This window comes from Lissotriton helveticus, chromosome 3_1 (genome assembly GCF_964261635.1).
Source record: "Lissotriton helveticus chromosome 3_1, aLisHel1.1, whole genome shotgun sequence".
Classification (NCBI taxonomy): domain Eukaryota; kingdom Metazoa; phylum Chordata; class Amphibia; order Caudata; family Salamandridae; genus Lissotriton; species Lissotriton helveticus.
Genome location: NC_136061.1, coordinates 1,868,598,886 through 1,868,622,150, shown reverse-complemented (window position 1 = coordinate 1,868,622,150; position 23,265 = coordinate 1,868,598,886). Strand labels below are relative to the sequence as shown.

The following is a 23,265-nucleotide window of genomic DNA, read 5'->3' as shown; positions in this document are numbered from 1 at the left end:
CTTGTGTGGATAGGCCTAGTGCTTGAAACAGGAAATGTCCCAGAACGCTGCATAGGCACATCATATTTTTCCACTGAAAACTGCCCCCTTTTTTGCAATGTGCCTAGCTGTGAAATTTGGGCACTAGCTCAGCCGGCACGTAGGGAAACTTAGCAAACCTGCATATATTTGAAAACTAGATACCCAGAGGAATCCAGGATGGGGTGACTTTAGAGACTCTCACCAGATTCTGTTACCCAGAATCCCCCTGAAACCTCAAAGTTTGTCTAAAAAAACACATTTTCCTCACATTTCTGTGATGGAAAGTTCTGGAATCTGATGGGAGCCAAAAACTACCTTCCACCTAGTATTACCCCATGTCTCCCGATATAAATGGTACCTCACTTGTGTGGGTAGGTCTAAAGCCTGCAACACGAAATAGCACAAAACACAACGTGGATACATCACATTTTTCCACTGAAAACAGACGCTTTTTTTGCAATGTGCCTAGATGTGGATTTTGGCCCTAGCTAAGCCGGCATCTAGGAAAACCTAGCAAACCTGTACATTTTTCAAAACTAGACGCATGTGGTGAATCCAGGTTGGGCTGACTTACGTGGCTCTCTCCACATTTTTTCCTTTGCAACTATCAACATTTGTTTTGAAACACATTTCTGTGAATGAAAGTTCTGGAATCTGTGTCCCCCCAAGTCTGTCAAATAAAATGGTATCTCACTTGTGTGGGTATGCCTAGTGCCGTGGCAGGAAACAGCCCAGAAAGTATTGTAGATACATCAAAATTATCAATCACAAAACAACCATGTAATTCAAGTGGGAACCTGCGTTTTTGGGCTTGGCGTCCATCTAGGGAAACTTACCAAACCTAGACCTTTCGGAAACTAGACATCTGTGGGAGTCCAGGGAGGTGCAGCTTGCGTGGATCCTCCAACATTTTCTTACTCAGAATCCCCTCAAATGTAGCTAAAAAAATCTAATTTCCCTCACATTTTTGTGTGGGAAAGTTGTGGGATCACAGGGCCGGAACCAATTTCCTACCACCCAGCATTCCCCCATTGCTCCCAATAAACATGCTACCTCAATGTGTGGGTGGACCAAGTGCCCACTACAGGAAATGGCCCAAAACATATTGTGGAGACATCAAAATGATCTATTGCAAAACTACCTGGTTTTGCAAGGGGGTCACCTGCTTTTTTGGTTTTGGGCTTGGAACATTCTAGAAAAATCTACTAAACCCAGACATTTCTGAAAATTAGACACCTGGGGAGTCCAGAGAGGTGTGATTTTCATGGATCCTCCAATGTTTTCTTACCCAGAATCCCCTGCAAACCTCAAATGTAGCTAATATTTTTATTTTTTAATTGTCAGCACGTTTCTGTGTAGGAAAGATATGAGAGTACCAAGCTGGCACAAATTTCCTACCTCAGGTCTCCCAATAAAAATTCTACCTCACTTGTGTGGGTGGGCCAAGTGCCCGTGACAGGGAAGGGCCCAAAACATATTGTGGAGGCATCAAAATTATCAATGACAAAACAACCTGGTTTGCAAGGGGGTCATCTGCATTTTTAGTCCCTGGCTTGGCATCCATTTAGGGAAACCTACCACATCCAGACATTTCTGAAAACTAGACATCCAGGGGAGTCGAGAGATGTGTGGCTTGCATGGATCCCCCAACGTTTTCTTACCCAGAATCCCCTGCAAACCTCAAATTTAGTGAATAAAATCACGTCCCCATCTGCACCTAATGACGTATGCATGTCATGAGCGTGCCAAGGTAATAAGATCTCCAAGGGGGAGTTGAGGATGACAGCAGAAGCACTTCCACTGCCATCCCTGGTGGGGGTTCAAAAAGGGGACCCACGGTCAGAGTGGCAGTTCTTCCCACGTGGGTGGGTGCTTAGATGGAACAGTTCCATCCTCAGCACATGAGCAGCGTGGCTAAGAATAGACTGTTTCTTCCACAGCACCAAAGGGGTTAAGCCTCAATGCTTTTTTACAAATATAAGAGCTTATTTATGAGAACCCTGCATCACTTTTGTACCACATAAAGTGGTACATGCTTGACGCAGGGCTCTTATTTATGATCTATGAAGCAGTGCAAAACCACCATGCGTGGCTTTGAGTGGCCTCATAAATCATGAGTAAGGCAATGCAGTGCAAATCACTGTGTCACCTTATTCTGTGCCTGGAAGGCATTCAAAGGGTGTTGCACTGGGTTTCCCCACGCAACACCCCTGGAATCTGACACTGCACCAGATTTGCATAAGTGAAGTAAATCTTGTGAAGCGGCAAATCCATACTCCTTCTGACGTTGATTTCTCTTAGTTTTATCCTCTGTCCATATGTGCTGAATTTTGCAGCACACATGGAAAGAGGAAAACACATTGTAGGAATGTTTTGGTGCAGGAAGGTACCCCTTCCTTCCCAAAAACAATCCTGCCTCAAATGAAGGCACCCATGCACCATGGTGCAAGGGTGCTTAAGTTGGCTCTAGGGTGCCAAAACAGCACCAGTGCTGACGCAAAGGACAGGAATGCACCGTATTGCTTAAATACGACACATTCCTGCCCTTTCACTTTGGAGTAGGGCAGCGCAGAAGGCATCTTGTTGCACTGCACTGCACCAAAATACCATAAATGAGGTCCATTGTTTAGCAAGACTTGCTCTGAAATGACTACCAGTATTGTATACGTTGTAATGTTAGTGGGAATGTTGCTGTTGAAGGAGTTTATCAAAACATATGGCCAGTCAGGCTCCTCATTGCATACCAATTAGAGAAGATGTGAATTGTAGGTCAGCTTTCTTGAGTTCGCATTTTAACAGATGTGCCTCCAAACTCTAATGACCTCCATTAGGGCGGAGGATCATCTCCCCACTGCTTTCTTTCAGTGCGAGAAGCAGAAACATAAAATGGTATTTTAAATGCCATTTTATGTTCTACTTCTCGTGCTGTGAGAAAGCAGAGGGCAGGCTACGTCTGGTTGAGGGCAGAGGGGTGGGTGGTTCAGGCCGGAGTGGCTTGCCCACAGTTGTGGGCCCTGACTGGTTGGTTGGCCAACTGGCGCTGACCAAACCAGTCATGCGCACTCTACATGTTCTCTATGTAGGCTGCAGCCTACATAGAGAAAATGGCCTCCCTACAGGTGCCCGGCTGGGTGCTGTCTGCACCAATCACAACACTGCCATTGCAGAATTGTGATTGGCTTAGGGGAGAGGAGGGAGGATGCATGCTTCCTGTTACTGCTGACCGTGGGACCCAGCCAGGAGTGGAGGCGGCGCGGGACCCGATAAGGTAAGTTTTTTTTTTTTTTAACTGCTGCCGGGTGAACCCCCGCACGACCCCCAACCCGCGAGTCGCGACTGATTGAGGGTTATAATATTCTTATTGTACAGGTCAGATTGCTTTAGAAGAATTGGTCAAGTTGACTTCTGAACGATTTTCAGTGTCTCCCACACACCCACTACATTCATTCTTACAATAGAAAATGGAGAGGAAGTAATTTCCGAAGATCATGAAGCTACTGAGAGCCTGCAAAAATGTGAAATGTCTCTAGGTGCCTTTTGTGCTCTCACCAGTAGTTAAAGCAAGTACTACTAATCGGTGAAGCATCACAAAAGGAATAAACACAGGAACGCCGGGTTTTTAAAAAAAAAGTTTAAAAAAAAAGTTTATCATAAACAATATAATACAAACTGAAGATACATAAGGAGGAGACGGATTAAGTACAAGAGTCATATAGAAAAGTGTCTGATTATAAACAGGGTATAAATAATGAATATATAATAAACGGTACATAATAGATAATTATATAGTCAAAAGCAGGAAGTCAGGGAGGTTGGAGAACTTCTTGAGTGCTGGTGAAGGTGCAAACCAGAAATGTGCAGAATTATCCAAAAACTGTGTAATTGGTGTCCAATTGTATTTGTGCTTTAGAACAAGAGATATAGGCTGCAAATAAATAGTGTCTAAACAATGATTGTGAATAGAATAAGGTATGTTGGAATGGAACTGAGTTAATTTGGTCCCAAACATGTGTCCCAAAAGTAGAAACAGTAGGGCATGTAAAAAGTAGGTGTTGCAAGTCAGCATCTTGAGAAAAACAAGTTCAACAAGCCTCTGGAGTGTTTGGGTTATTCTTATACAGGAAAGCTGGTGTCAGAAAAGTCTATTATATATGAAAAATGTCTTTGCATCGTGTTTACTGCTTGGGACGACAGCCTAATTTTGATCCACATATGATTGCAAGTTTGTGTAGGACAAGTAGTGGAAAAGTCTGTTTCTCATGCTAATTCAGTGTGTGTAGATTTAGGTCTGTTACTAGAGATACATTGTAAGTGGGCGTAAGTAGTAGAAGCCTCTGGATTAGTGTGTAAGAAGTTAATGAGACTATTGGAGGTTTTTGGATTAGGTAGCGAAATTGATTTAAAGTGTATGCAAGGTTGAGAAAGGATGGAACACCATGTTTTAACTTCATTCTACAATTTTAATTCAGTATTATAAATATGTGTCACCGTCATTAGCAGTACCATTAAAATATGATAGTTATTATTTATTTATTTATTATAATCTACATCCACACAGCCCAACATTAGCTCTTTATCAATACAACGTATTACTGTTTGTGTGTTTTAAAGCATTCGCAAGGCCATTTAACTCACAGCAACAAACACTACACCTACATACAATATGGAGCACATTTATATAAAACAGGAAATCTACACTTGGATATTTACATTTACTTCAGAATGTAGCTGTGAGACATTTTGGAAACACAAACTCCACTTGTTGCAGGTTTCCTTGCTGGAAAAATCCACATATGCTGAATAAATAACATAATGCGAATGGACGTTTGTTTTCCTTTTCTCGATGGGTAAGTATTTTTCCCAGTGTGGAAGTAGCCCTATCCCCTACAAGCCCATCAAATTTGGGTTACTCCATTTTTCTTCCCATTCTGGCTGAAGTAAATATATATCTCTTTCCAGGCCAGAAAGGACTCCTAGTAGTTTGAGAATGCCCATAAATATACTTGTTCATGGTGCATTCACAATCTTGAAGGAAATCCATGGCCAAAAACTCCCTAAATGCCATCACTTGAGTGGGATGTATGGGTGAGAAGATCTCCACACTCGTGGCAAAGATTTCCACCCCCATAAAAGGGCTTATGCCTGTGGGACATCCACCGATGAATTCCTGGGAGATGTAACTGAGGTAAATGTGATTGTCAACTTAGGGTTACCGATGAGTTTACCTTCATGAATGGGTACCATACCTGTCTGATTGCTTCATAGGAGTTAGACAACAAGTACTAAGCAATTCAAATTCTTTGATAGGCAGTGCTTACTTTGAACCACTGTTTGCCAATGGGCGCTTCTGGCAGTACCTTTTGTACCGGTACTTCATAAGTGGGGACAGAGGCAAGGCAATTGGATTCAAGTTTACAATTTTTTTAAAACTCTGTGGTAGGGCAAAGGTCAATCTTTAAATGGCATGATAATGCAATGTCATGAGGCATCAAAGAGAGGACGATGGTGGACATACACACCTGCCTTCTCTTGGCTGATGGCCCACTCATCTGGGCAGGCGGGAGTCGATCATGCCATTGACCTCACATTTACATATCTGCTGGATCCTGGCATGATCTGGTTCCCTCACAACTTATCACTCCTCTGCAAGCAGATGAGAGCTCAGAGACAATCCTGCCATGCAGTACCATCTCATTGAAGCCGCGCACTGGTGTGGGCAGCACGTGCGTGCTTCATTGAAAGTAGTGTGGAAAGTTAATATTTATGGATAGACGTGCTTCCTTTAGGAGTAAAGGGTGTTTCAAGTTGCTTTAAAAGGGCTGAATCCAAAGTGTGTTATAGCAAAAACCTCTACAAGCTTTATGGTCATTTAAAAAAAAACATCCCCTTTCTTTACAGTCTCAAATTGGGGTGTAAGATGTTTGTTTTATGGACTCCATAAATAAAATGAAAACACAATATCGAGATACCTCACAAAAAGTATGGCAGTATAGTGCAGAGGCCGGACTCCATTCTTCTTAATAAACACCCATTCTAGACCGATCGGAGGAGCTAAAGGAACACCCTGGCGGAACATTAGAATATAATTTCTGAATTCACAGGTGAGGTAATACCTACATTCGGGGAGTGCACACCAGACCCGGCTTTGTGTGATCCTTTTGACGTTCAGAATAGATGTGTGCATGTGAAATCTGAAGCAACAAAGATGTGTGTGCCATTCTCCAACACAGAACGTAACTGACCATAATTGTGTGTGTGGAACTAATCAAGGTAAATCATTCATTTATTAAATTTGGGTTTATGTCCCACAAATAAATAAGCAAATGTGTTGATTTTTTTATTACAACTTTATAGGAGTGCCAGATCAGTTTTAATTCCCCAGAAATGTAATGATACACTTCAATTTGAAGAATTACGGAAAGGAACATCATAAACAGCTTACTTGTAGAAGTATGATACATGATACTTATGTCATTGAATAATTCATCCTTAATTCATTTCTGCCTTACCAGTCATATACACAAAATGGAGGCATTTTCTGTGCAGGTGGCACAATATTGTATTGCTTTGTAAATTGTTTTATATGGAGATTTCTCCCCCTGATCAGCTGTTTATGGAGGGTAGCATGCAACTCTGTGACCCAATTGTAGTGAATAATCCAGTGGTTTGTAGAATCATAAAGATCAATTAATGTCAGATCAATAAACATTTGGAGCAATTTTAGGTTGCACTAGGATATCTATAGCACATAACTGATGTAAACAAACTGTATATGTATGGGTCAGGATGTGTTTCGTATGTACATGAACAATGGTTATTTAATTTTTTTAAGATGGCCAGTTAGACTACAGTTGAAAAAGTGACTAGATACAGTTATTAAAGAGGTGGACAACAAAGGTCTTAGATAAAACTGGTAAGATAGCGCAATCTTGAGTATAAGACTAAACTCGGTTCTCTTCTAAACCAGATAGACGTAGATGTTAAGATATTTCTTGTCTTTATAGATATACATTAACAACACGTTTTAACAGTTGATTAAAGATACTAGATTGGTGTACCTAGTAAATAAGTTACAGATTAGTTTTAGAAAACAAACGGAGTCTTAAATATGTTGAGTTTGTTATAATTAGTTCAGCAGCATGACTTGAATGTTTACTCGTGTGAGCCTTCACAATATTTGTGTTGACAGGAAGCACCGGTGTAGACAGGCACTAATACCAAGAATACATACATGTGTGAATTAAATATGGTATATGCATACACGCAAATACACATCCACATGCCGCCCCAAATGACACACACACAAGTATGTGTGTTACACATATCCATACGACACACATGTGGCTTATTCATGTCCACAAATATGGACTAGGTTTGTTTGCTGCAATGCGTAATTCAATAAGTGAAACACAGAGATGTTGACAAAAATAGGAAACATCTCGTGAAGTGTAGTAGAAGGAAACTAGTTCCCCTGATCATTCACATTGACGCACAACACGGCCACCAACCAATTCTGCTGTGCTGGTGTCAGCAAGGGATTAAACCCTCAGATAACTTTGGACTGTAGAAGGGCTGTATTTATATTAACCATTCATTGTCCAAAGGTGACTATTTATAGTCTCACAACTTTGATAATTATCTCTTAACAACGTTTAAATTGTATTACTTCAAATTGAATTCAAAGACAATTTCTATAGCCTGTTTTTTTTAAAGTTGGTGAAATCAAAGGCATGCGCTTCTTATAACAGTCTTGAATCTGTGTTCTCGGTTCCCAGGTGGTGTCAACATCTTCCAACCTTCTACCTACTTCATCATTGTGCATCTGACCACAGTGCAGCTCCAGATTCAGATCCAGCTCATACCCATCATGCAAGTTTATATTATTCTTCAACCAGTGTACAAGGGGCTGACCTGTGGTAAGCAGCACTGCCTGGCAGAGATGATAAGTAATGCTCTGCCAGTGGCAAGAGATTTTAACATCTTCTACTCACTCACTCAGGTCTCTGTGGAAACTTCAACGGTGACATGACTGACGACTTCTTAAATATCAACGGTGTGATGCAAGGAAGTGCTGTTGCCTTCGCTAATTCTTGGAAGGGTCTCCCATACTGCCCTGATGTTTCATTCCTGTATCTTGACCCCTGTGATTACAATACACCAGCTGGTAAGCTTCAAAACTTTCCAAAGGTCTGCATCTTTTTTTACAACATATGCTCGTTTTCAAGTGCAAATGTGGACTGTCACTGGATAGAAACCCAAAATTCAAGTGTCGGTGAGCGACCGACAAAGGCGAATATATAACAATAGAAAAAATAAACGTTGCGCATCACATTTGATAAATGTGGCTGCCTTGGAGTTGCAATGTTAACTCTCATATGAGAGAAGGACTATGGAGCCTATCTAGAGGTAGGCACTAACAGGACTGCCTCCGTCGGCTCTACTTATTGTACCTTACATGATTAGTAGTGCAGAGGAAGCGGCAGACCTGATGGCAAGCCTTTATCGGCTCTGGTATTGGGCCCCTTTTTGTCGATGTCACCAGAAAATATGGGGAAAAGCTTCCACTCTAGGATTACGGTTCATCCAGCATTTCCAGTTCCATCACAACCTAGAAAAACAGTCCTGCATTGGTATCCTTCCTTTGAAAGGCATACACTTGACCCACACAGGCTGACAGAAATCTCCTATCCTGTCAGTTGCATTTAAATTAATGTAGGCAATAAAAATGTACCACCACAGTTGGGGGTGGTTTCTTCTACTCATATATGATGAGGGCAATGCCCCATGATGCAGGAACATGATGAAATTACCACCACTTAATGTTTGTATCTGTGTAGATACTGCCAAGGAGGCAGGAAGCTCCTGGTAAAAAAACATATCTTGAAGTTCATCTGAGCCTTTCTCTCCCTGTGTGGTGAAGGTGGTACCTACTCCACCCAACTATACTGGAGTGCAGGGGCGTAGCTTGGTCAACAAGATGGGGGGGGGGGTGAGCTTCAGACTTTTAATGTTTCAGTCTGGTACATAAGGCTCGAATACAATATACCACAAGCAGGGTGCATGAGAGTGGCCTAAGGGGCAGTGGAAATGGAGAGGAATGCGGATTGATAGGGGTACTAAGAGAGAAACTTTGTAAAGTAAACAATATTTAGAGGACTTTCAAAATAAAGAGGGAAGAGTATGTGCGCGTTTTTTTCTCTGTGTATGTAGAAATCCTTCTCCCTGCTCCTCTCTTGACAGTGTGTGCGAGCGGGTGAGAAAGGTCTGTGTGAACAGCTAGGGGGCAAGGATCCACTCTCCACAACGTGTCTGACCAACCCCCCCCCCCCCACCCCCCACTGAAATGTAGAAAAAATGCTTGTTTTCTCATACAATTTAGGACTCTCGTATGGTGCATACTTTGAACTGAGATACCTCCAGGTGTCTGAGTGAGTTCAGGTTATAGGTGGGTGTTTATTGATGGCACACAATTGAGAGCACTGAAGTTGAGGCAGAAGGCAGTATGATATTCTCACACTATGAGTGGCCCATTAAAGTGTGCAGGCTACATGAACATCCATCCTTGGCCTCTGCAGAGCCCAAATAAGGATAGCCACATGTCTGCCACTGGTAATTATGGGGAAGTGTTAGAAACGCAAATGAAGCATTTCAGAAACATGTGGGGATTAAAAGTACTTAACTGCCGAACAAAGCAAGACACTGTTAAAGAAAGTAGTGTTCAGGAAAAAACGGGAGTGTGTGCGACACTCCAAAAGCCACTAACTCTTCCACGGACCTCAGAAATGCTTAATTCACCATCACATATTTTCAGAACTGAAACATTTTCAATTTTAATTATTGACAACAAAATCATTCTTGTTATTCCATTATTAGATACAACTAACGAGCACTGGCAAAGCTATGTGAATGCCATAACAGAAAATACCTAGAGAGGCACCAAACTACCGGTCAGGTGGCACGCTGCATGAAGCACAGGTTCTTAGTTTATGTTTTAAAGCCACACCCTTAATTGCATAGACCACACTTCTTGGAAAGGATTCCTAGTTATGCTTTTTTGGTCACACCCCGTTTACAGATCTCTCCTTTCTCACCTTTTCTATTATACTTAAAGACTGCCTCTACCCAGCTGTGGTTCAATCAAGTACTAAAAACGCACCTGTTATGCTAAGCTGTTGGACTACATGACCAATGACTCTTGTGGTCTGCTAACATGAACCATTGCGAAGTCATCGGTAATCCTCCCTACCAGAATAAAGCACAATGAAATTGTCTCACAACAGCATTAGTGTTGTGTTAAAATAATAAAAGAAATAGGTGCTGTGGAGAGCGCAAAGGTTTGAGTGAAGTGTTAGGAGGTTGTATGGAGCGAAGAAATGGAGTGTTGGGACGATCATGTAAGAGATCTAAAAGGTTAAGCTTGGGTCGTGCAGGTGGAGGAAAGTAGAAATGTGGATTAATCAAACATGACGTGTTTGGAGAAGGTAGATGATAAGAAGCTGGCAGTCGTTAGGATAGTTAAAGGAGCTCTGATTGTAGGTTGGGGAGGGATTGATGAAGCAGGAAGAGATTGAGAAACTGAAGGGAAGGGGGTTGAAGAGGCAGTGACGCAAACAGTAGGGAGAAGAAGTCATAGGCATGTTAGTGGCTGGCTGAAGCAGGGGATATGGCACTGGACGAAAACGAAGGATTAAGCAACTAGGGCGAGATGAGGCACGAGGAGGAATGGACCAGAAATAACATTGGATAAAATATGTACCAAACAGGCGAAAAGAGTCTGTTGGAGCAGGCAGATAATGTGGCAGAACAAGCATGTGGCAAGGGTTGGAAGTGTCAATTGTAACGGAACAAGCAAGCTGAAGCTGACACTAACTACAGAGCCTGTGAGTGTGCTGCCTCTGCCCCCAGGTCTAGCTCCACCCACTCCCTGGCTCTGCCCCCTACTCACTCTGCAGCAGCTCGATCTGTCGGCGTAACGATTCCTTCTCCACCATCTTCTAGGTCTTACCCCCAACTCAAACCACCGGGTCACCGGAGCATGCCACGGCAGAGCAGTGCCATAGAAAGCGGACTGCACTGAGCGTCAATAGACAGGACCGGTCATAGAAATAGACAAGGGACACCCGGATACAATTTGCTGTTGTTGTCATAGCCATAAAGGTATGACAATAAAATGTCTGACGTTTCACGGGCACGTTAGAAAGAGAGGACTACAATGTTGGCATTAATCAGATAGAGGATTACACACCTTCTGCCTTGCTAAGAGCCTAGTAAACCCAATTGGCTTACCTTTAATGATATATTAAGCATTTGCAATGCAAGCGGACTCGCATTTACGCAAGACCTCTTGCATTGCAGGCGCGAGTGTGGGTGGGCGGGCGTGATTAAGGCATGAAAAACAGGAGTGGGCGGGGCGGGAGAGAAGGCACGTACAGCGGGAGGGGTGGCACAGGTATAAAGTAGTGCTCAGGAAACACGCAGTAAAGGGGTCAATAGTCGTGGAAGGAGACATGGCCGTCATAAGGCGGGACTAGCAGCCTCTAAACCAACCAGAAGGCAGCATTTAGAAACAACAAAGCCACAAGCCAATAAAAAAGGGGGCGGGGGAGTGGGCTGGGCTTCCCCCACCTATAATGTATACTGCATTCCTCGCAAAGTGAGATGTGCATGCGCTGCACCGCTAGGCGAGACCTAAAAAGGGAGGAAGGAAGGGGGCGCTCAAAGTAGAAACAAAAATTCAGAGTCCAATCTTACATGTTTGGTAATATTACCAAGCCAAGAAAAAAGAAGATAAATCATAAATCTTAAATAAATTGGTGGTTCCCAAGAGCAGCCAAATCCACCACCCACCCCGAACTCGATCCCAAATCCGGCCTAATCATTTCCTGAAAGGGTCATTCTCAATTAGCTCCATTTCTAGCCAACCTATATTCAAGAACTTCTGTCTTTTCGGATTCCAGAGAAGTGAAACTAGATTCCAAACATACTTTGTCAATATATTGTGAAATGTTTAAAGCCAATTTCTAAAATACTTGTTCAATTGAATGACATAACAGCTTTCACTTTATGCAAGGTGCATAAAGGAAAATTCACTTGATGTGACAGTAACAATCTGAATGAATGTTAGATTTTCATCTTTTATCTTTGGTTTTCTTTGTACAGCGCAAGAATGGATTACTTTTTTTAGGGCCAATTCGCAGTCACATTGAAGTTACTTGAGTTTGGTGAGGTACCAAGGGATCTGAGCAGATGACACAAAACATGTTAAAGCACATGGTCATCTGTGTAGGTTTAGCGAGAAAGACTTTTGTCTCAGTCAGTCTGTCATTTATGCACTGGCTGCACTGTGATGTCTGGGGCCCACCCATGTTGGGTTAAGTATATAATTAATTTGTTTTGATGTTTTCCGAAGCGCAATGTGAATCAAGTTCATGTAAGTTAGCGTGCAACAACAGAAAATGAGCCCTCACCAGTAAATAATACAAATCCTGCAGACCGAACAAGATGAGTAAAGAATAGGCAGTTCTATACTGGGAAGATATAACCTAAAATAGAGGTGATCAACTGTTGACGAAAGGACAATAAATTAGGGTTCCTTCTCAGGTCCCTCGGAACAAAGTTCCAGAAGAGGCAGATGGCTCTTAAAAAGAATTGGCTTTGACCAAGGTAGGTTCTGAATCAACGACTTTCAAGAAGGAGAGTATCCTTGCTTTGTAGACCTTTTTTGTCACCGGAGACTGTGAGTAGGTCTGTGAGATACGAGTGTGAGTTAAGGTGTAGGCCATTGTAAGTGATCCATCTCAATTTGACCTTAGACCTTGCCTCAATAGGAAGCTGCTGTCATACACCGAGAACAGGGGAGATGTGGTCATACTTTTTAGATGAGGATAGGAGTCTAACAGAGGCATGCAAGTTGGCTTTCAATGACTTGAGTGAGGATTAAGGCACACACACCAGGAAAACATTGCCAAAATCCGCTCTTCATATTATCACTGAGTGTGCAGCAGATTTGAGTTGGGTAGGTTACAGAATACATTTAGCTTTCTTTAATGCCTGGAGATGGATGTTAGCCACTTATGAGGTACTAATTAGATGAGGTACCATTGAGGTGAAGTATCAAAGTTCAACCTCGATAAGATCACAGGCAGGGAAATCAGACACAAAATCTGTTTATGGTTAATATTTAAGATGATCAGGGTTGAATCTGTTTTTGAGTTTAAATGAAAGCATATAAACTTTGTTGTTTTACATTGAATTATAGATAGGTGTTTATCATCTGTAGTTGCGGGTTCTTGTGGTGCGGCATACTGGTTGTACAGAAACTCCTTTACCCTCACAAATAGATCTCATTGGTCCAATGTACCAGGCATGCCAGTACAGAATCCAGTAGAACCCTACAGGTCACTAAGGAGGAAACAGGAAGATAATTTAGATATAATATACTTTCAAAGGCTGTACTAGATACACTCTCAAGTGGTTGATTCTAAACCTTTTGTACAGAGTCTTTCACTGTTTTAGGGCTGTGAGGGAATCAGAGTTGGAATATTATTGGGAGGTGATCATATCAGTCAATTTGCATTGGTGGTGAGGATTTGATTAGGGATGAACTATCAATGATGAGATAATGTATTCATCCAATTGTGTGTGTTGGTATATCGAATGTTGATGAAGATCATGTAGCCGCACAAGAGCTCCAAGGAATGTAAAAGGTTTACAACTATTATTGCCAGAGTCACCCAAGAAGGTGCTACTTGTGGAAAGCCTGAGATACTCAGTAAACTGTGACTCCAAATAGGCCTTTTGCCCGGAAGAGTGGTAGATAATATGCATGTATTGCCAGCTGTCTTACAACTTATCTCCTGCAAGGCACAGCGGGAAACTTTGGGATTTAATTTGGATCACTATCTAAAAAGGTAATGGGAGCCTGAGTTGGCACATCATACTCTCTAGTTTAGACCTTGACAGGAATAGCACAGTGATCAGACCAGAGAAGTGGTACAGGAATATCAACAGTCAGTAAAGGCAGATTAAAGAAGATAGGGTTCGGAATATGGCTTGCCCTATGAGTGTAAGCATTAACTAACTATGGGAGACCCAGCGTCATAAGATCTCCAGTAATAGAGGAGGCCTGACAGTAATTCACCTCATTATAGAGAATATTAAGGTTTCCTAAAATGGTAATATTGGCACAATTAAGTATAAAATATCAAGCTCAACCTACCCCGTGGACCGAGGAAGGCAGTAAATTAAAGTGCCTGATAGAGTAAAATTCTAACTGAGTCCAAGTGAAAAAATCATGCACTCACAGCCTGGAATAGGTAACTGTTGTATTCTTCACGAGATCTCAAATTCGAAACATAACTGCAAGACTGCCTCCTCGTCTCATCAAACATTCATGCCTGACAATGAAATAATCATCAGGTAAGGCCAGAGCAATGGCGAGGTGGAAGAATCTTTCAGCCAATTTTTATTCAGAAACAGTACATGTGCTTTTTTTGTCAATTACAAAGTTAAAAACTTCTAAGTGAATTTTTCCCAAAGAGGAACAGTTCAAATTAAACTTATGGTAAGCTTGCCTGCCAGCCATGAAGGTAACGGGGGCACGTGTATCTGTAGATAACAAGCAAGCTTCAAGCTACAGATCACAGTAGTAGCAACCTCCCATATTTGAAGAAAGACTCAAGCTATGCCGGTATGCAGAGGATGTTGCAGGGCATAAGGATTCGAGCTGAGCTGCAGAGTAAATGAGTCTGACTGTGGTAGAATGGCCAGGGTTCCAGGACCCTGGGCCCATTTGAGAGTGAATGGGTGCAGACAGGGTTATCTTTGGTGTGCCAGTGGCACGCCTGCCACGTGCGTGCACGCAATGCCCTTCCTTAAATAGTGACTAGGCTGTGTGGAGTCTGACAAGACAATCGGAAAACTAGAGCGCTCTAAATGGCTCCTAAAACAGGACCGCTTAGGTCCTGAGGGAGCTCGTTCCACAGTTTGGAAATCAGGTGAGCAAAGGATCTTCCTCCCCATCTTGATCCTTTGATTCTGGTAGTGTGGAGGAGGTGTCGATGGGAGGACCTGAGTAGTCTGGTGGGGCCGTGAGCAGATATCAAATTTCAGAGTTTTTCCGTGTCTTTGTTATTTACTGGCCTGTGAGCAATGCATAAGGATTTGAACTTGACTCTTGCTGCAATTGGCAGCCAATGGAGTTGTTTAAGGGATTCTCCTACCGGTGCGTGGCTAGGGAGTTTGAACAAGAGCCTCGCCGGCGCATTCTGCACGGTCTGAAGTCTCTTTGTCACGTACTTTGGAGAGCCGAGATAAAGAGGGTTATCGTAGTCCAGGCGTGCGACTATAAGGGGCTGCAGGGCAGTTTTCCATAATTGCTGTGGGAGGAGCTCCAGTATCTTCCTGAGCATTCTTAAGAGCCTGAAGCAGATCCCAGACAGTTTGTTTGCCTGTTGATTCATTGCAGAGGAGCTATCCAACCAGATACCTAAATTTGTTATAACGGATTTAGGATCAGGTGGGTTTCCCATGCAGGGAGGCCAATTATTCAGTGGCCTACACATGGCCATGTTACCTAATATCATTAGTTCTGTCTTCTCTCCGTTCAATTTTAGGCAGCAGTTCGACATACACTGAGTCAGTTTGTTCAGGCAGGGAACCAGATGTTAGTTTGCATGGTTGGGGCCATTGGACAGAGAGACAATCAACTGGGTGTCGTCAGCATACGATACACCTGAAAAGCCAAGCTCCTACCAGATAGAGGCAAGCTGTCTTACTTAAATATTAAATAACGAGGGACTGAGTGAAGAGCCCTTCGGCACTCAGAATTTAATTGGCAGGTGGTCACAGAAACAGTCTTTTTCCATCACTTGGAAGGACCGATCTTTCAGAAAAGAAATAAGCCAGTCCGTCGCTATGTCCGGATACCTGTTTCCCTCAATCTATCTATTAGTATGGCATGGTTGACTGTATCAAACGTGGCATTGAGCTTGAGCAGAATAATTGCGGTGGACCCCCCATTATTGAGTAGGGCTTTAGGTTCCTAAGTGACTACAAGGAGAACTGTTTCCATGCTGTGTTGGGCTTGGAAGCCCATTTGCGTCAGATGGAGTAGATTGTTCTCCTCCAGGTAGTTGACTAGTGACCATGTTTCTAGAGGATCTTACAGAGGAGAGAAAGTAGCGAGATAGTTCGCAGATTACCAAGTATGACAGGGTCCAGATGAGGTTTTTTCAAAATTGGGCTGATTACGACATGTTTCCAAGGTTGTGGGACCATAATGGACTCTAGTGACTTATTAAGAATCATCATTTGCGAGTGAAGTATTACCTCAGCCATGTGGGGTTCCCCAGGGTAAATCCTTGAGCTCTACACTGTTTAAAATCAGTTTGTCCTTTGGCCTTTATTATAGAGGTTCACAATTCAACCCTGTTTTTATAAGCTGATAACACACAGTTTATTGTGTCTCTTTGGGCAAAGGAAGGCACAAGTCCACCTAATCTCAGTCTCTGCTGTGCCGAGGTCATTGGATGGATGAGGAATAACTGTCTCAAACTGAAAGGAAGTAAGACCGAGCCCTTGTAGTGAGTAATCAGCCTCAACATTGGGGCCCGCAATGGTGGCCAGATGAACTAGGGCCCCTTCCCATTATCTGCTTAATTAAATGTTTGAGCAAAATTCTCCGGCTCCTTCTTTCCTGGTAGGTACCAGGCACTCCAGTGCCTCAGGACCACTCTCCTGCCGCTCACTCTCCTCCCTGCCTGTCTCAGAACGCTCCTAGTAGTTGCTGCATCTTTGATTTTGTTTTTGGTTTATTTGGCATTGGGTGCTGCCTGCATGTTTTGGCCCACCTCCCAAACTCCGACCCCCAGGACCTACTTAATGGCGGCCACAGCATGAACCCTTTGAGCAGATTCCTGGTGCCCCAGCAGCCTCATGGCAGCTCTCCTGCTGCCCCCTTTCCTGTCTGCCTGCCTCATAGCACTCGCCGCACCTTTGATTTTGTTTTTATGAATTTTCACTTTTTGGCGATGAGTTCTGCCGCACCCCATAGCAGCTTCCTGCTGTTTTTGGCCCACCTCCTGAGCTCTCACCACCCCCCAGGATCTACATGGATCAACAGCCTCTACCTACACCATTCCACACTCTCCGATGCCGCCAACAGAAACTCCCAGTGCCTGAACAAATGGCTCACCACCTGTGCCAACAGCCTCTCTTCCCTCAAGGCCAACAAACGCAGAAAACCAGAAAACATGCAAACTAGTACACAGACAACCTCAAGAACTCCAAGAGACATTGCAGACAGCTGGAAAGGAAGTGGCGATTCTCGCTAAAACGCTCAGACAGGAGCACCTGTAAGAACATGCTCAGATGCTACCACCGAATCACTGAAATAATATCGACTACCAAAATATCGACTACCCAAAATATCGAGGAAACAATATCTACAACCAAAATATCGAGTTTGTATGTACAAACAGGTAAGTACAAAAATATCGAGTACAAAATATCGTTTACAAAAATATAGTTGTAAAAAATATCGACTTTAATAAAAACAATGTTTAATTACATTAATATAAAAAATTAATTACTAAAATATAATTAACAATACTTAAAATAACTTTTAATATTTAAATAATTAATGAAAGTAAAAAAATAATATTTTTTAATCATATTTCTTAAAACATATATATATATAGTAACAAAATGTAATTAAATAATAGCCAATATTATTAACGTACAAATACAAAAGAGTAAAAATTAATATTCCCACTGTAAAGAGTGCAACAGTGGATATATGACGTTACAACACAACTTTTACAACGCACTACCATTACAACGTAAGTATTGGTAAGTATATAATAATTTTTTTTAATTTAAAATATTTACAATTATTTAAATATAATTTAATTTAATTTCATTTCATTAAATTAAATTAATGTAAATTTAATTTTACTTTATTTTTACACTGTACCCCTGTACCCCAAAACTGACCCTGAACCCTAAAAAAAACCTTTACCCAAAAACCCAAACTGACCCTGAACCCTAAAAATACCCCTTTACCCAAAAACTAAACACTGACCCTGAACCCTAAAAATACCCCTTTACCCAAAAACTAAAAACTGACCCTGAACCCTAAAAATACCCCTTTACCCAAAAACCCAAAACTGACCCTGAACCCTAAAAATACCCCTTTACCCAAAAACTAAAAACTGACCCTGAACCCAAAAAATACCCCTTTACCCAAAAACTAAAAACTGACCCTGAACCCTAAAAATACCCCTTTACCCAAAAACTAAAAACTGAACCTGAACCCTAAAAATACCCCTTTACCCAAAAACTAAAAACTGACCCTGAACCCTAAAAATACCCCTTTACCCAAAAACTAAAAACTGACCCTGAACCCTAAAAATACCCCTTTACCCAAAAACTAAAAACTGACCCTGAACCCTAAAAATACCCCTTTACCCAAAAACCCAAAACTGACCCTGAACCCTAAAAATACCCCTTTACCCAAAAACTAAAAACTGACCCTGAACCCAAAAAATACCCCTTTACCCAAAAACTAAAAACTGACCCTGAACCCTAAAAATACCCCTTTACCCAAAAACTAAAAACTGAACCTGAACCCTAAAAATACCCCTTTACCCAAAAACTAAAAACTGACCCTGAACCCTAAAAATACCCCTTTACCCAAAAACTAAAAACTGACCCTGAACCCTAAAAATACCCCTTTACCCAAAAACTAAAAACTGACCCTGAACCCTAAAAATACCCCTTTACCCAAAAACTAAAAACTGACCCTGAACCCTAAAAATACCCCTTTAATTTAACATAATTAGCAATTAATCAATTAAATTAAATTAATTACCAATTACATTTTAATTAATTAACAAATATTATTTAATTACCAATTAATTAAATATTACTACCAATTAATACATTTACATATTTTATAAATAATAATTAAATTACTTCCCACCCTATTCCCCTATAAACCCACACCCCGCTACAGGAAATACATTATTTTAATTTACATAATTAGCAATTAATAAATTAAATTAAATTAATTACCAATTAAATTTTAAATAATTAACATATATTATTTAATTACCAATTAATTAATTATTACTATCAATTAATACATTTACATATTTAATTAATTATAATTAAATTACTTCCCACCCTATTCCCCTATAAACCCACAACCCGCTACAGAATAAAATTACACAATAATTTTAAAAAAATCATTAATTAAAAATAATTATAACATAAAATGACACTTTTCACACATATTATAACATAAAAACACTATAAATAATTACATATTATATAAAAAACGATATTTTTTACTTTCTATATTATTTACAGTCGATATTACTTCACTTACCTTAAAAACGATATTTTGGCTGTCGATATTCTGTCCTGTCGATATTTTCTCCAAACGATATTTAAAACTCGATATTCTGTCCAAACGATATTTTGGAGTCGATATTATGTCTGTGCACCGCTACCACCATGAGCTGATACCTAAGAATCTCTTAACAATTGTCAAATAATTCACCCCCCCTGCACCCCCATACAACTCCATCGCCCCATCACAGGACCTCTACAATCAACTCTCAGACTTCATCTAAGACGAAACCTCCACCATACACAAGAACTGCAACCCTCCAACTCCTCCCACGACTTCCACTTATGCAGCACAGGCCCTTCCTGCAGGAGCACCAAATATCTCCAACTGAACTCCGCTGACCACCAAAGAAACCAAAATGATCATAGAATGCACACACTCAGGTGCCCCCACAGATCCATGCCCCTGCCACCTCTTCAAACTTGGAAGCACCACGCTAAGCTCAGTACTACATTAAATCATCAACACATCCATCACCACAACCACATTTCCGGATGCCTGGAAACGCATGTCACCCCTCTGCTCAAGAAAGCATCCTCAGACCCAGAAGTCCTCAGCAAATTTTGACCCATCTCTCTGCTTTCCTTCCCCAGAAATATCTTCAAAAAATCCTCCAACAGCCAGCTTTCTTGCTACCCCAAACAACACAAACTGCTTGACAACTCACAATTAACCCGGGGCCGAGCTGGCGTAGTGCCACTACGTGGAGTTCCACAGAGTTGGGAAAAAACTCTGTGGAACTCCACACCGCTCCCCGCCTCCACCCCACAATAAAAGATATAAAGAAAAAAACACTTACCTCTGCTGTGGTGTCTCTGGGCTGCCCTCCTCCTCGCCATGGGCTCTCTCCTGCACACCCCTACGTCGGACATAGATCTTGCGAGAACTGTGCAGTCCTACCAAGACGTACTTCTGATGTAGGGGTTTGCGGGAGAGAGACCATGGCAAGGAGGAGGAGGGCAGCCCGGGGGATGCCACAGGAGAGGTAAGTGCCTTTTTTCTTTTTACATTTTTTGTAAAATATTTTTTATTAGGGGGGGTGGAGGCGGGGTCCTATTTTTGTCAGGGGAGGCTGCAGAGTCGGAGTTTTGCTTAAACTCCACATTCCACATTTGCCTAAACTCCAGAGTTCTCTGCCCGCCCTTACTCACAATCAGGATTTCACAGCAACCATAGCACAGAGATAGCCCCCATTACTGCAATAGATGGCATTCACACCATTATGGATCAAGGACACTCCTCAGCCCTAACTTTTCTCAGCCTCTCCGCCACGTTCAACAAGGTCTTCCACAACACTCATCACGAGACTCCACATCGCAAGAAAAGGTACATACACAATTGGAACTGGTTCACCTTATTGACCCCTGTAACAGTGTACCCCAGGTACCCAGGGCATAGGTGTTTCCAAGGCCTACCAGGGGCTGCAGCATGTATTATGCCACCCCTGGCCTCCATATTTGACACAACTGGCTGATCACTCAGCTGGGGTAAGTCGGTGTAATCACCCCTTACTTAGGTATAGTATGTCTATATCTAACTTAAAATGGACACATATGTTCCTATCAGCCACTCCTATGGAAGGCCTCATCAATCCTGGAGGCAGAGTGCTTGGATATATGGGAGATGGTGCTCTAGCATGAGCTGAGCCTGTCTGCAGCTTTCGGAACCACGTCCTTTAGCTGTTCCATGATACTGCCATACCATATACTCTTAAGTGCATTAAGAACCTCACGGTTAAATGCTATCTTTGGTTTGGCTTTATCAAAACATGTCGAGTAAGGTGTCATACGAATTGGAATACTACCCCCTCGCCAGTTCTGGCAACGGGGGTAGCATTCCACTCTTCTAGAGGGACACAACATGTACATAACCTGAAACCCGGGTAAAGTTAAACTTGAGCCTCAGCATCACAAAATGGATGCTGCCACCACAGACACAAGTCTGACCTCCTGCTGCTGGGAGTCCTTCCAGCGAGGGAGGCTTGGACAAAGGGTTTCCTGCCTTGGGAGGTGCTAGCACCACCCCAGACAGGATTTTGTGTATTGGGTAGGACAGGGCTGAATAGAATGAGACATGCCTGGGGCACACAAGGTATCCCTGTGCATAAGCCAGTCCAAACCGGTTCTGGGGCTTCCCAGCCCCAGTCTTGGCGCGGAGATGGACAAAGGAAAGGGGGTGTAGCCACCCCCCTTCCTGGTCCCACCCAGAGGAGAGACCTAGCAGGTAATCCAGCCCCTAGAATTGGAATAAGAGTAGGAGCTGTGTCCCAAGACTTCAGATCATCCTGAACTCGACTTGAAACTAAGAAGACAACTGGACTTCAACATTCTGCTGCACAGAAGACTGAAGAGAATCTCCCTTGTGGCCAAGGAGTGACCACCCTGTGAATACAGGCACCAACCAGCAACTCAACGTCTGCTTTGCCGCCTCCTCCCGCTGGAGCCCGAGCCCAGAGCCCAACAAGACCTAGATTCCCAGACATCTCATAGCCCAATCCACAGTCCCTGAAAAGAAGAGACCCGTGGAGGCACCGAGAGACGTGGGACCGGCCATCTTGAAAGACCCCCGAGAAGCTGACTGCCCGGGGCACCCGAGGTACCCTCGACGCTGTGCTTTGGGGTTTGAGAAGCCCCACCACCGAGCAGCATCTGCACCAAAGATCAGCCCCCCCAGCATCTCCACGATCTGCGTGGGGCCCTTTTGCACTTTGCCACTCGACGCATCATCCCGGTCGCTAGCCCGTTGGCTGGTGGCCATCTTGGCAACGAAATCTACAAACAACACCACTGGTCTGGTTGCTCCAGACTGGCCCTCGCTCCCCTGAAAAGGAGCACCCGCTCTGACCTTGCTGGTCCGAGTAACAAGCTTTCTTCACTTACTGCGTGGCTTGCATTAGCCAAGGCCTGTTTGCTCCAATCAAGTTGCCGATACCGCCATCAGCTAGAGCCTTTGTGGGACAGCTTGTGATCGACTCCTGGACATCCTTGACCTCTTTGTGTCCACGTGGCTGCGGAGACAAGCTGCACCTCATTGCCTGTTTGCACCCGACATCGCCTGGTTCCATCCTAGTTCCACGGTAGTCACTGGCTAGTGACTTTGAACATTGTCCCCTCTGCTTTCAGGTCTTCACATCTTCAGATCCATCCTTGGATCCACCGGAACTCTCCTCGACGACCCGCCTGCAGCATCTTCATCTCCAGGCACCATCGACCTGCGTGACGAAACCCGACACTACTTGGCACCTGTGCACCCGCTTCCTGTGGGTGAGGTAACTCAGCAACGCCGGTGTTCCTACACTGGTACACACCTCTAGTGCCTAGATCTAAAGTTTTGTCCTCCTAGGTCAGTCGGAAGGTTCCTAAAACAGTAACTTTATAACTTTTACGCACCATTGACATTGCATTGGTGCATGCGTGTGCTTTAAGCGCTGCACCCGAGTCCCGCGGGCCTTTCCCGACTTCTTCACTGTTAGTCCCGAACAGCTCCAGCGATTCCCCAGGCCCTAGGCCTATTTCCTTTCCGATTGGTGGTTCTTATACCACTATTTTAGTATATGGTTTAGGTGGCCCCTAGGGCTCATTCATATTGTGCAACTTTTGTATATTTAAACTGTGTTTTGTTTTAACGCATTTGCTTCTGTGCTCATAAAGAGTATAGGGGATATTTGTAGTAATTAAATATATATATATTTTCAATATATATCTGTGTGGTGTCCTTTCATTTGGTATTCAAGGGGATTGTATATGGTAAAACAGCTTGCTTCACATGCCTTTACAGAGTTTAGCCTAAGACTGCTTTGTCCATGCTACCACTAGGATAGCTGGTCTATA

General features: G+C 42.8%; 1 protein-coding gene across 1 annotated transcript in view; it reads left to right on the top strand.

The window, feature by feature from the left end:
- LOC144825191 (mucin-2-like) overlaps nt 1-23,265 on the top strand; it is a 1,014,272-nt gene that overhangs the window by 341,626 nt on the left and 649,381 nt on the right. The window contains exons 13-14 of the mRNA XM_078684042.1: nt 7,797-7,937; nt 8,021-8,185. Coding sequence (XP_078540168.1) covers nt 7,797-7,937; nt 8,021-8,185 — 306 coding nt within the window. The remainder of the gene's footprint in view (nt 1-7,796; nt 7,938-8,020; nt 8,186-23,265) is intronic.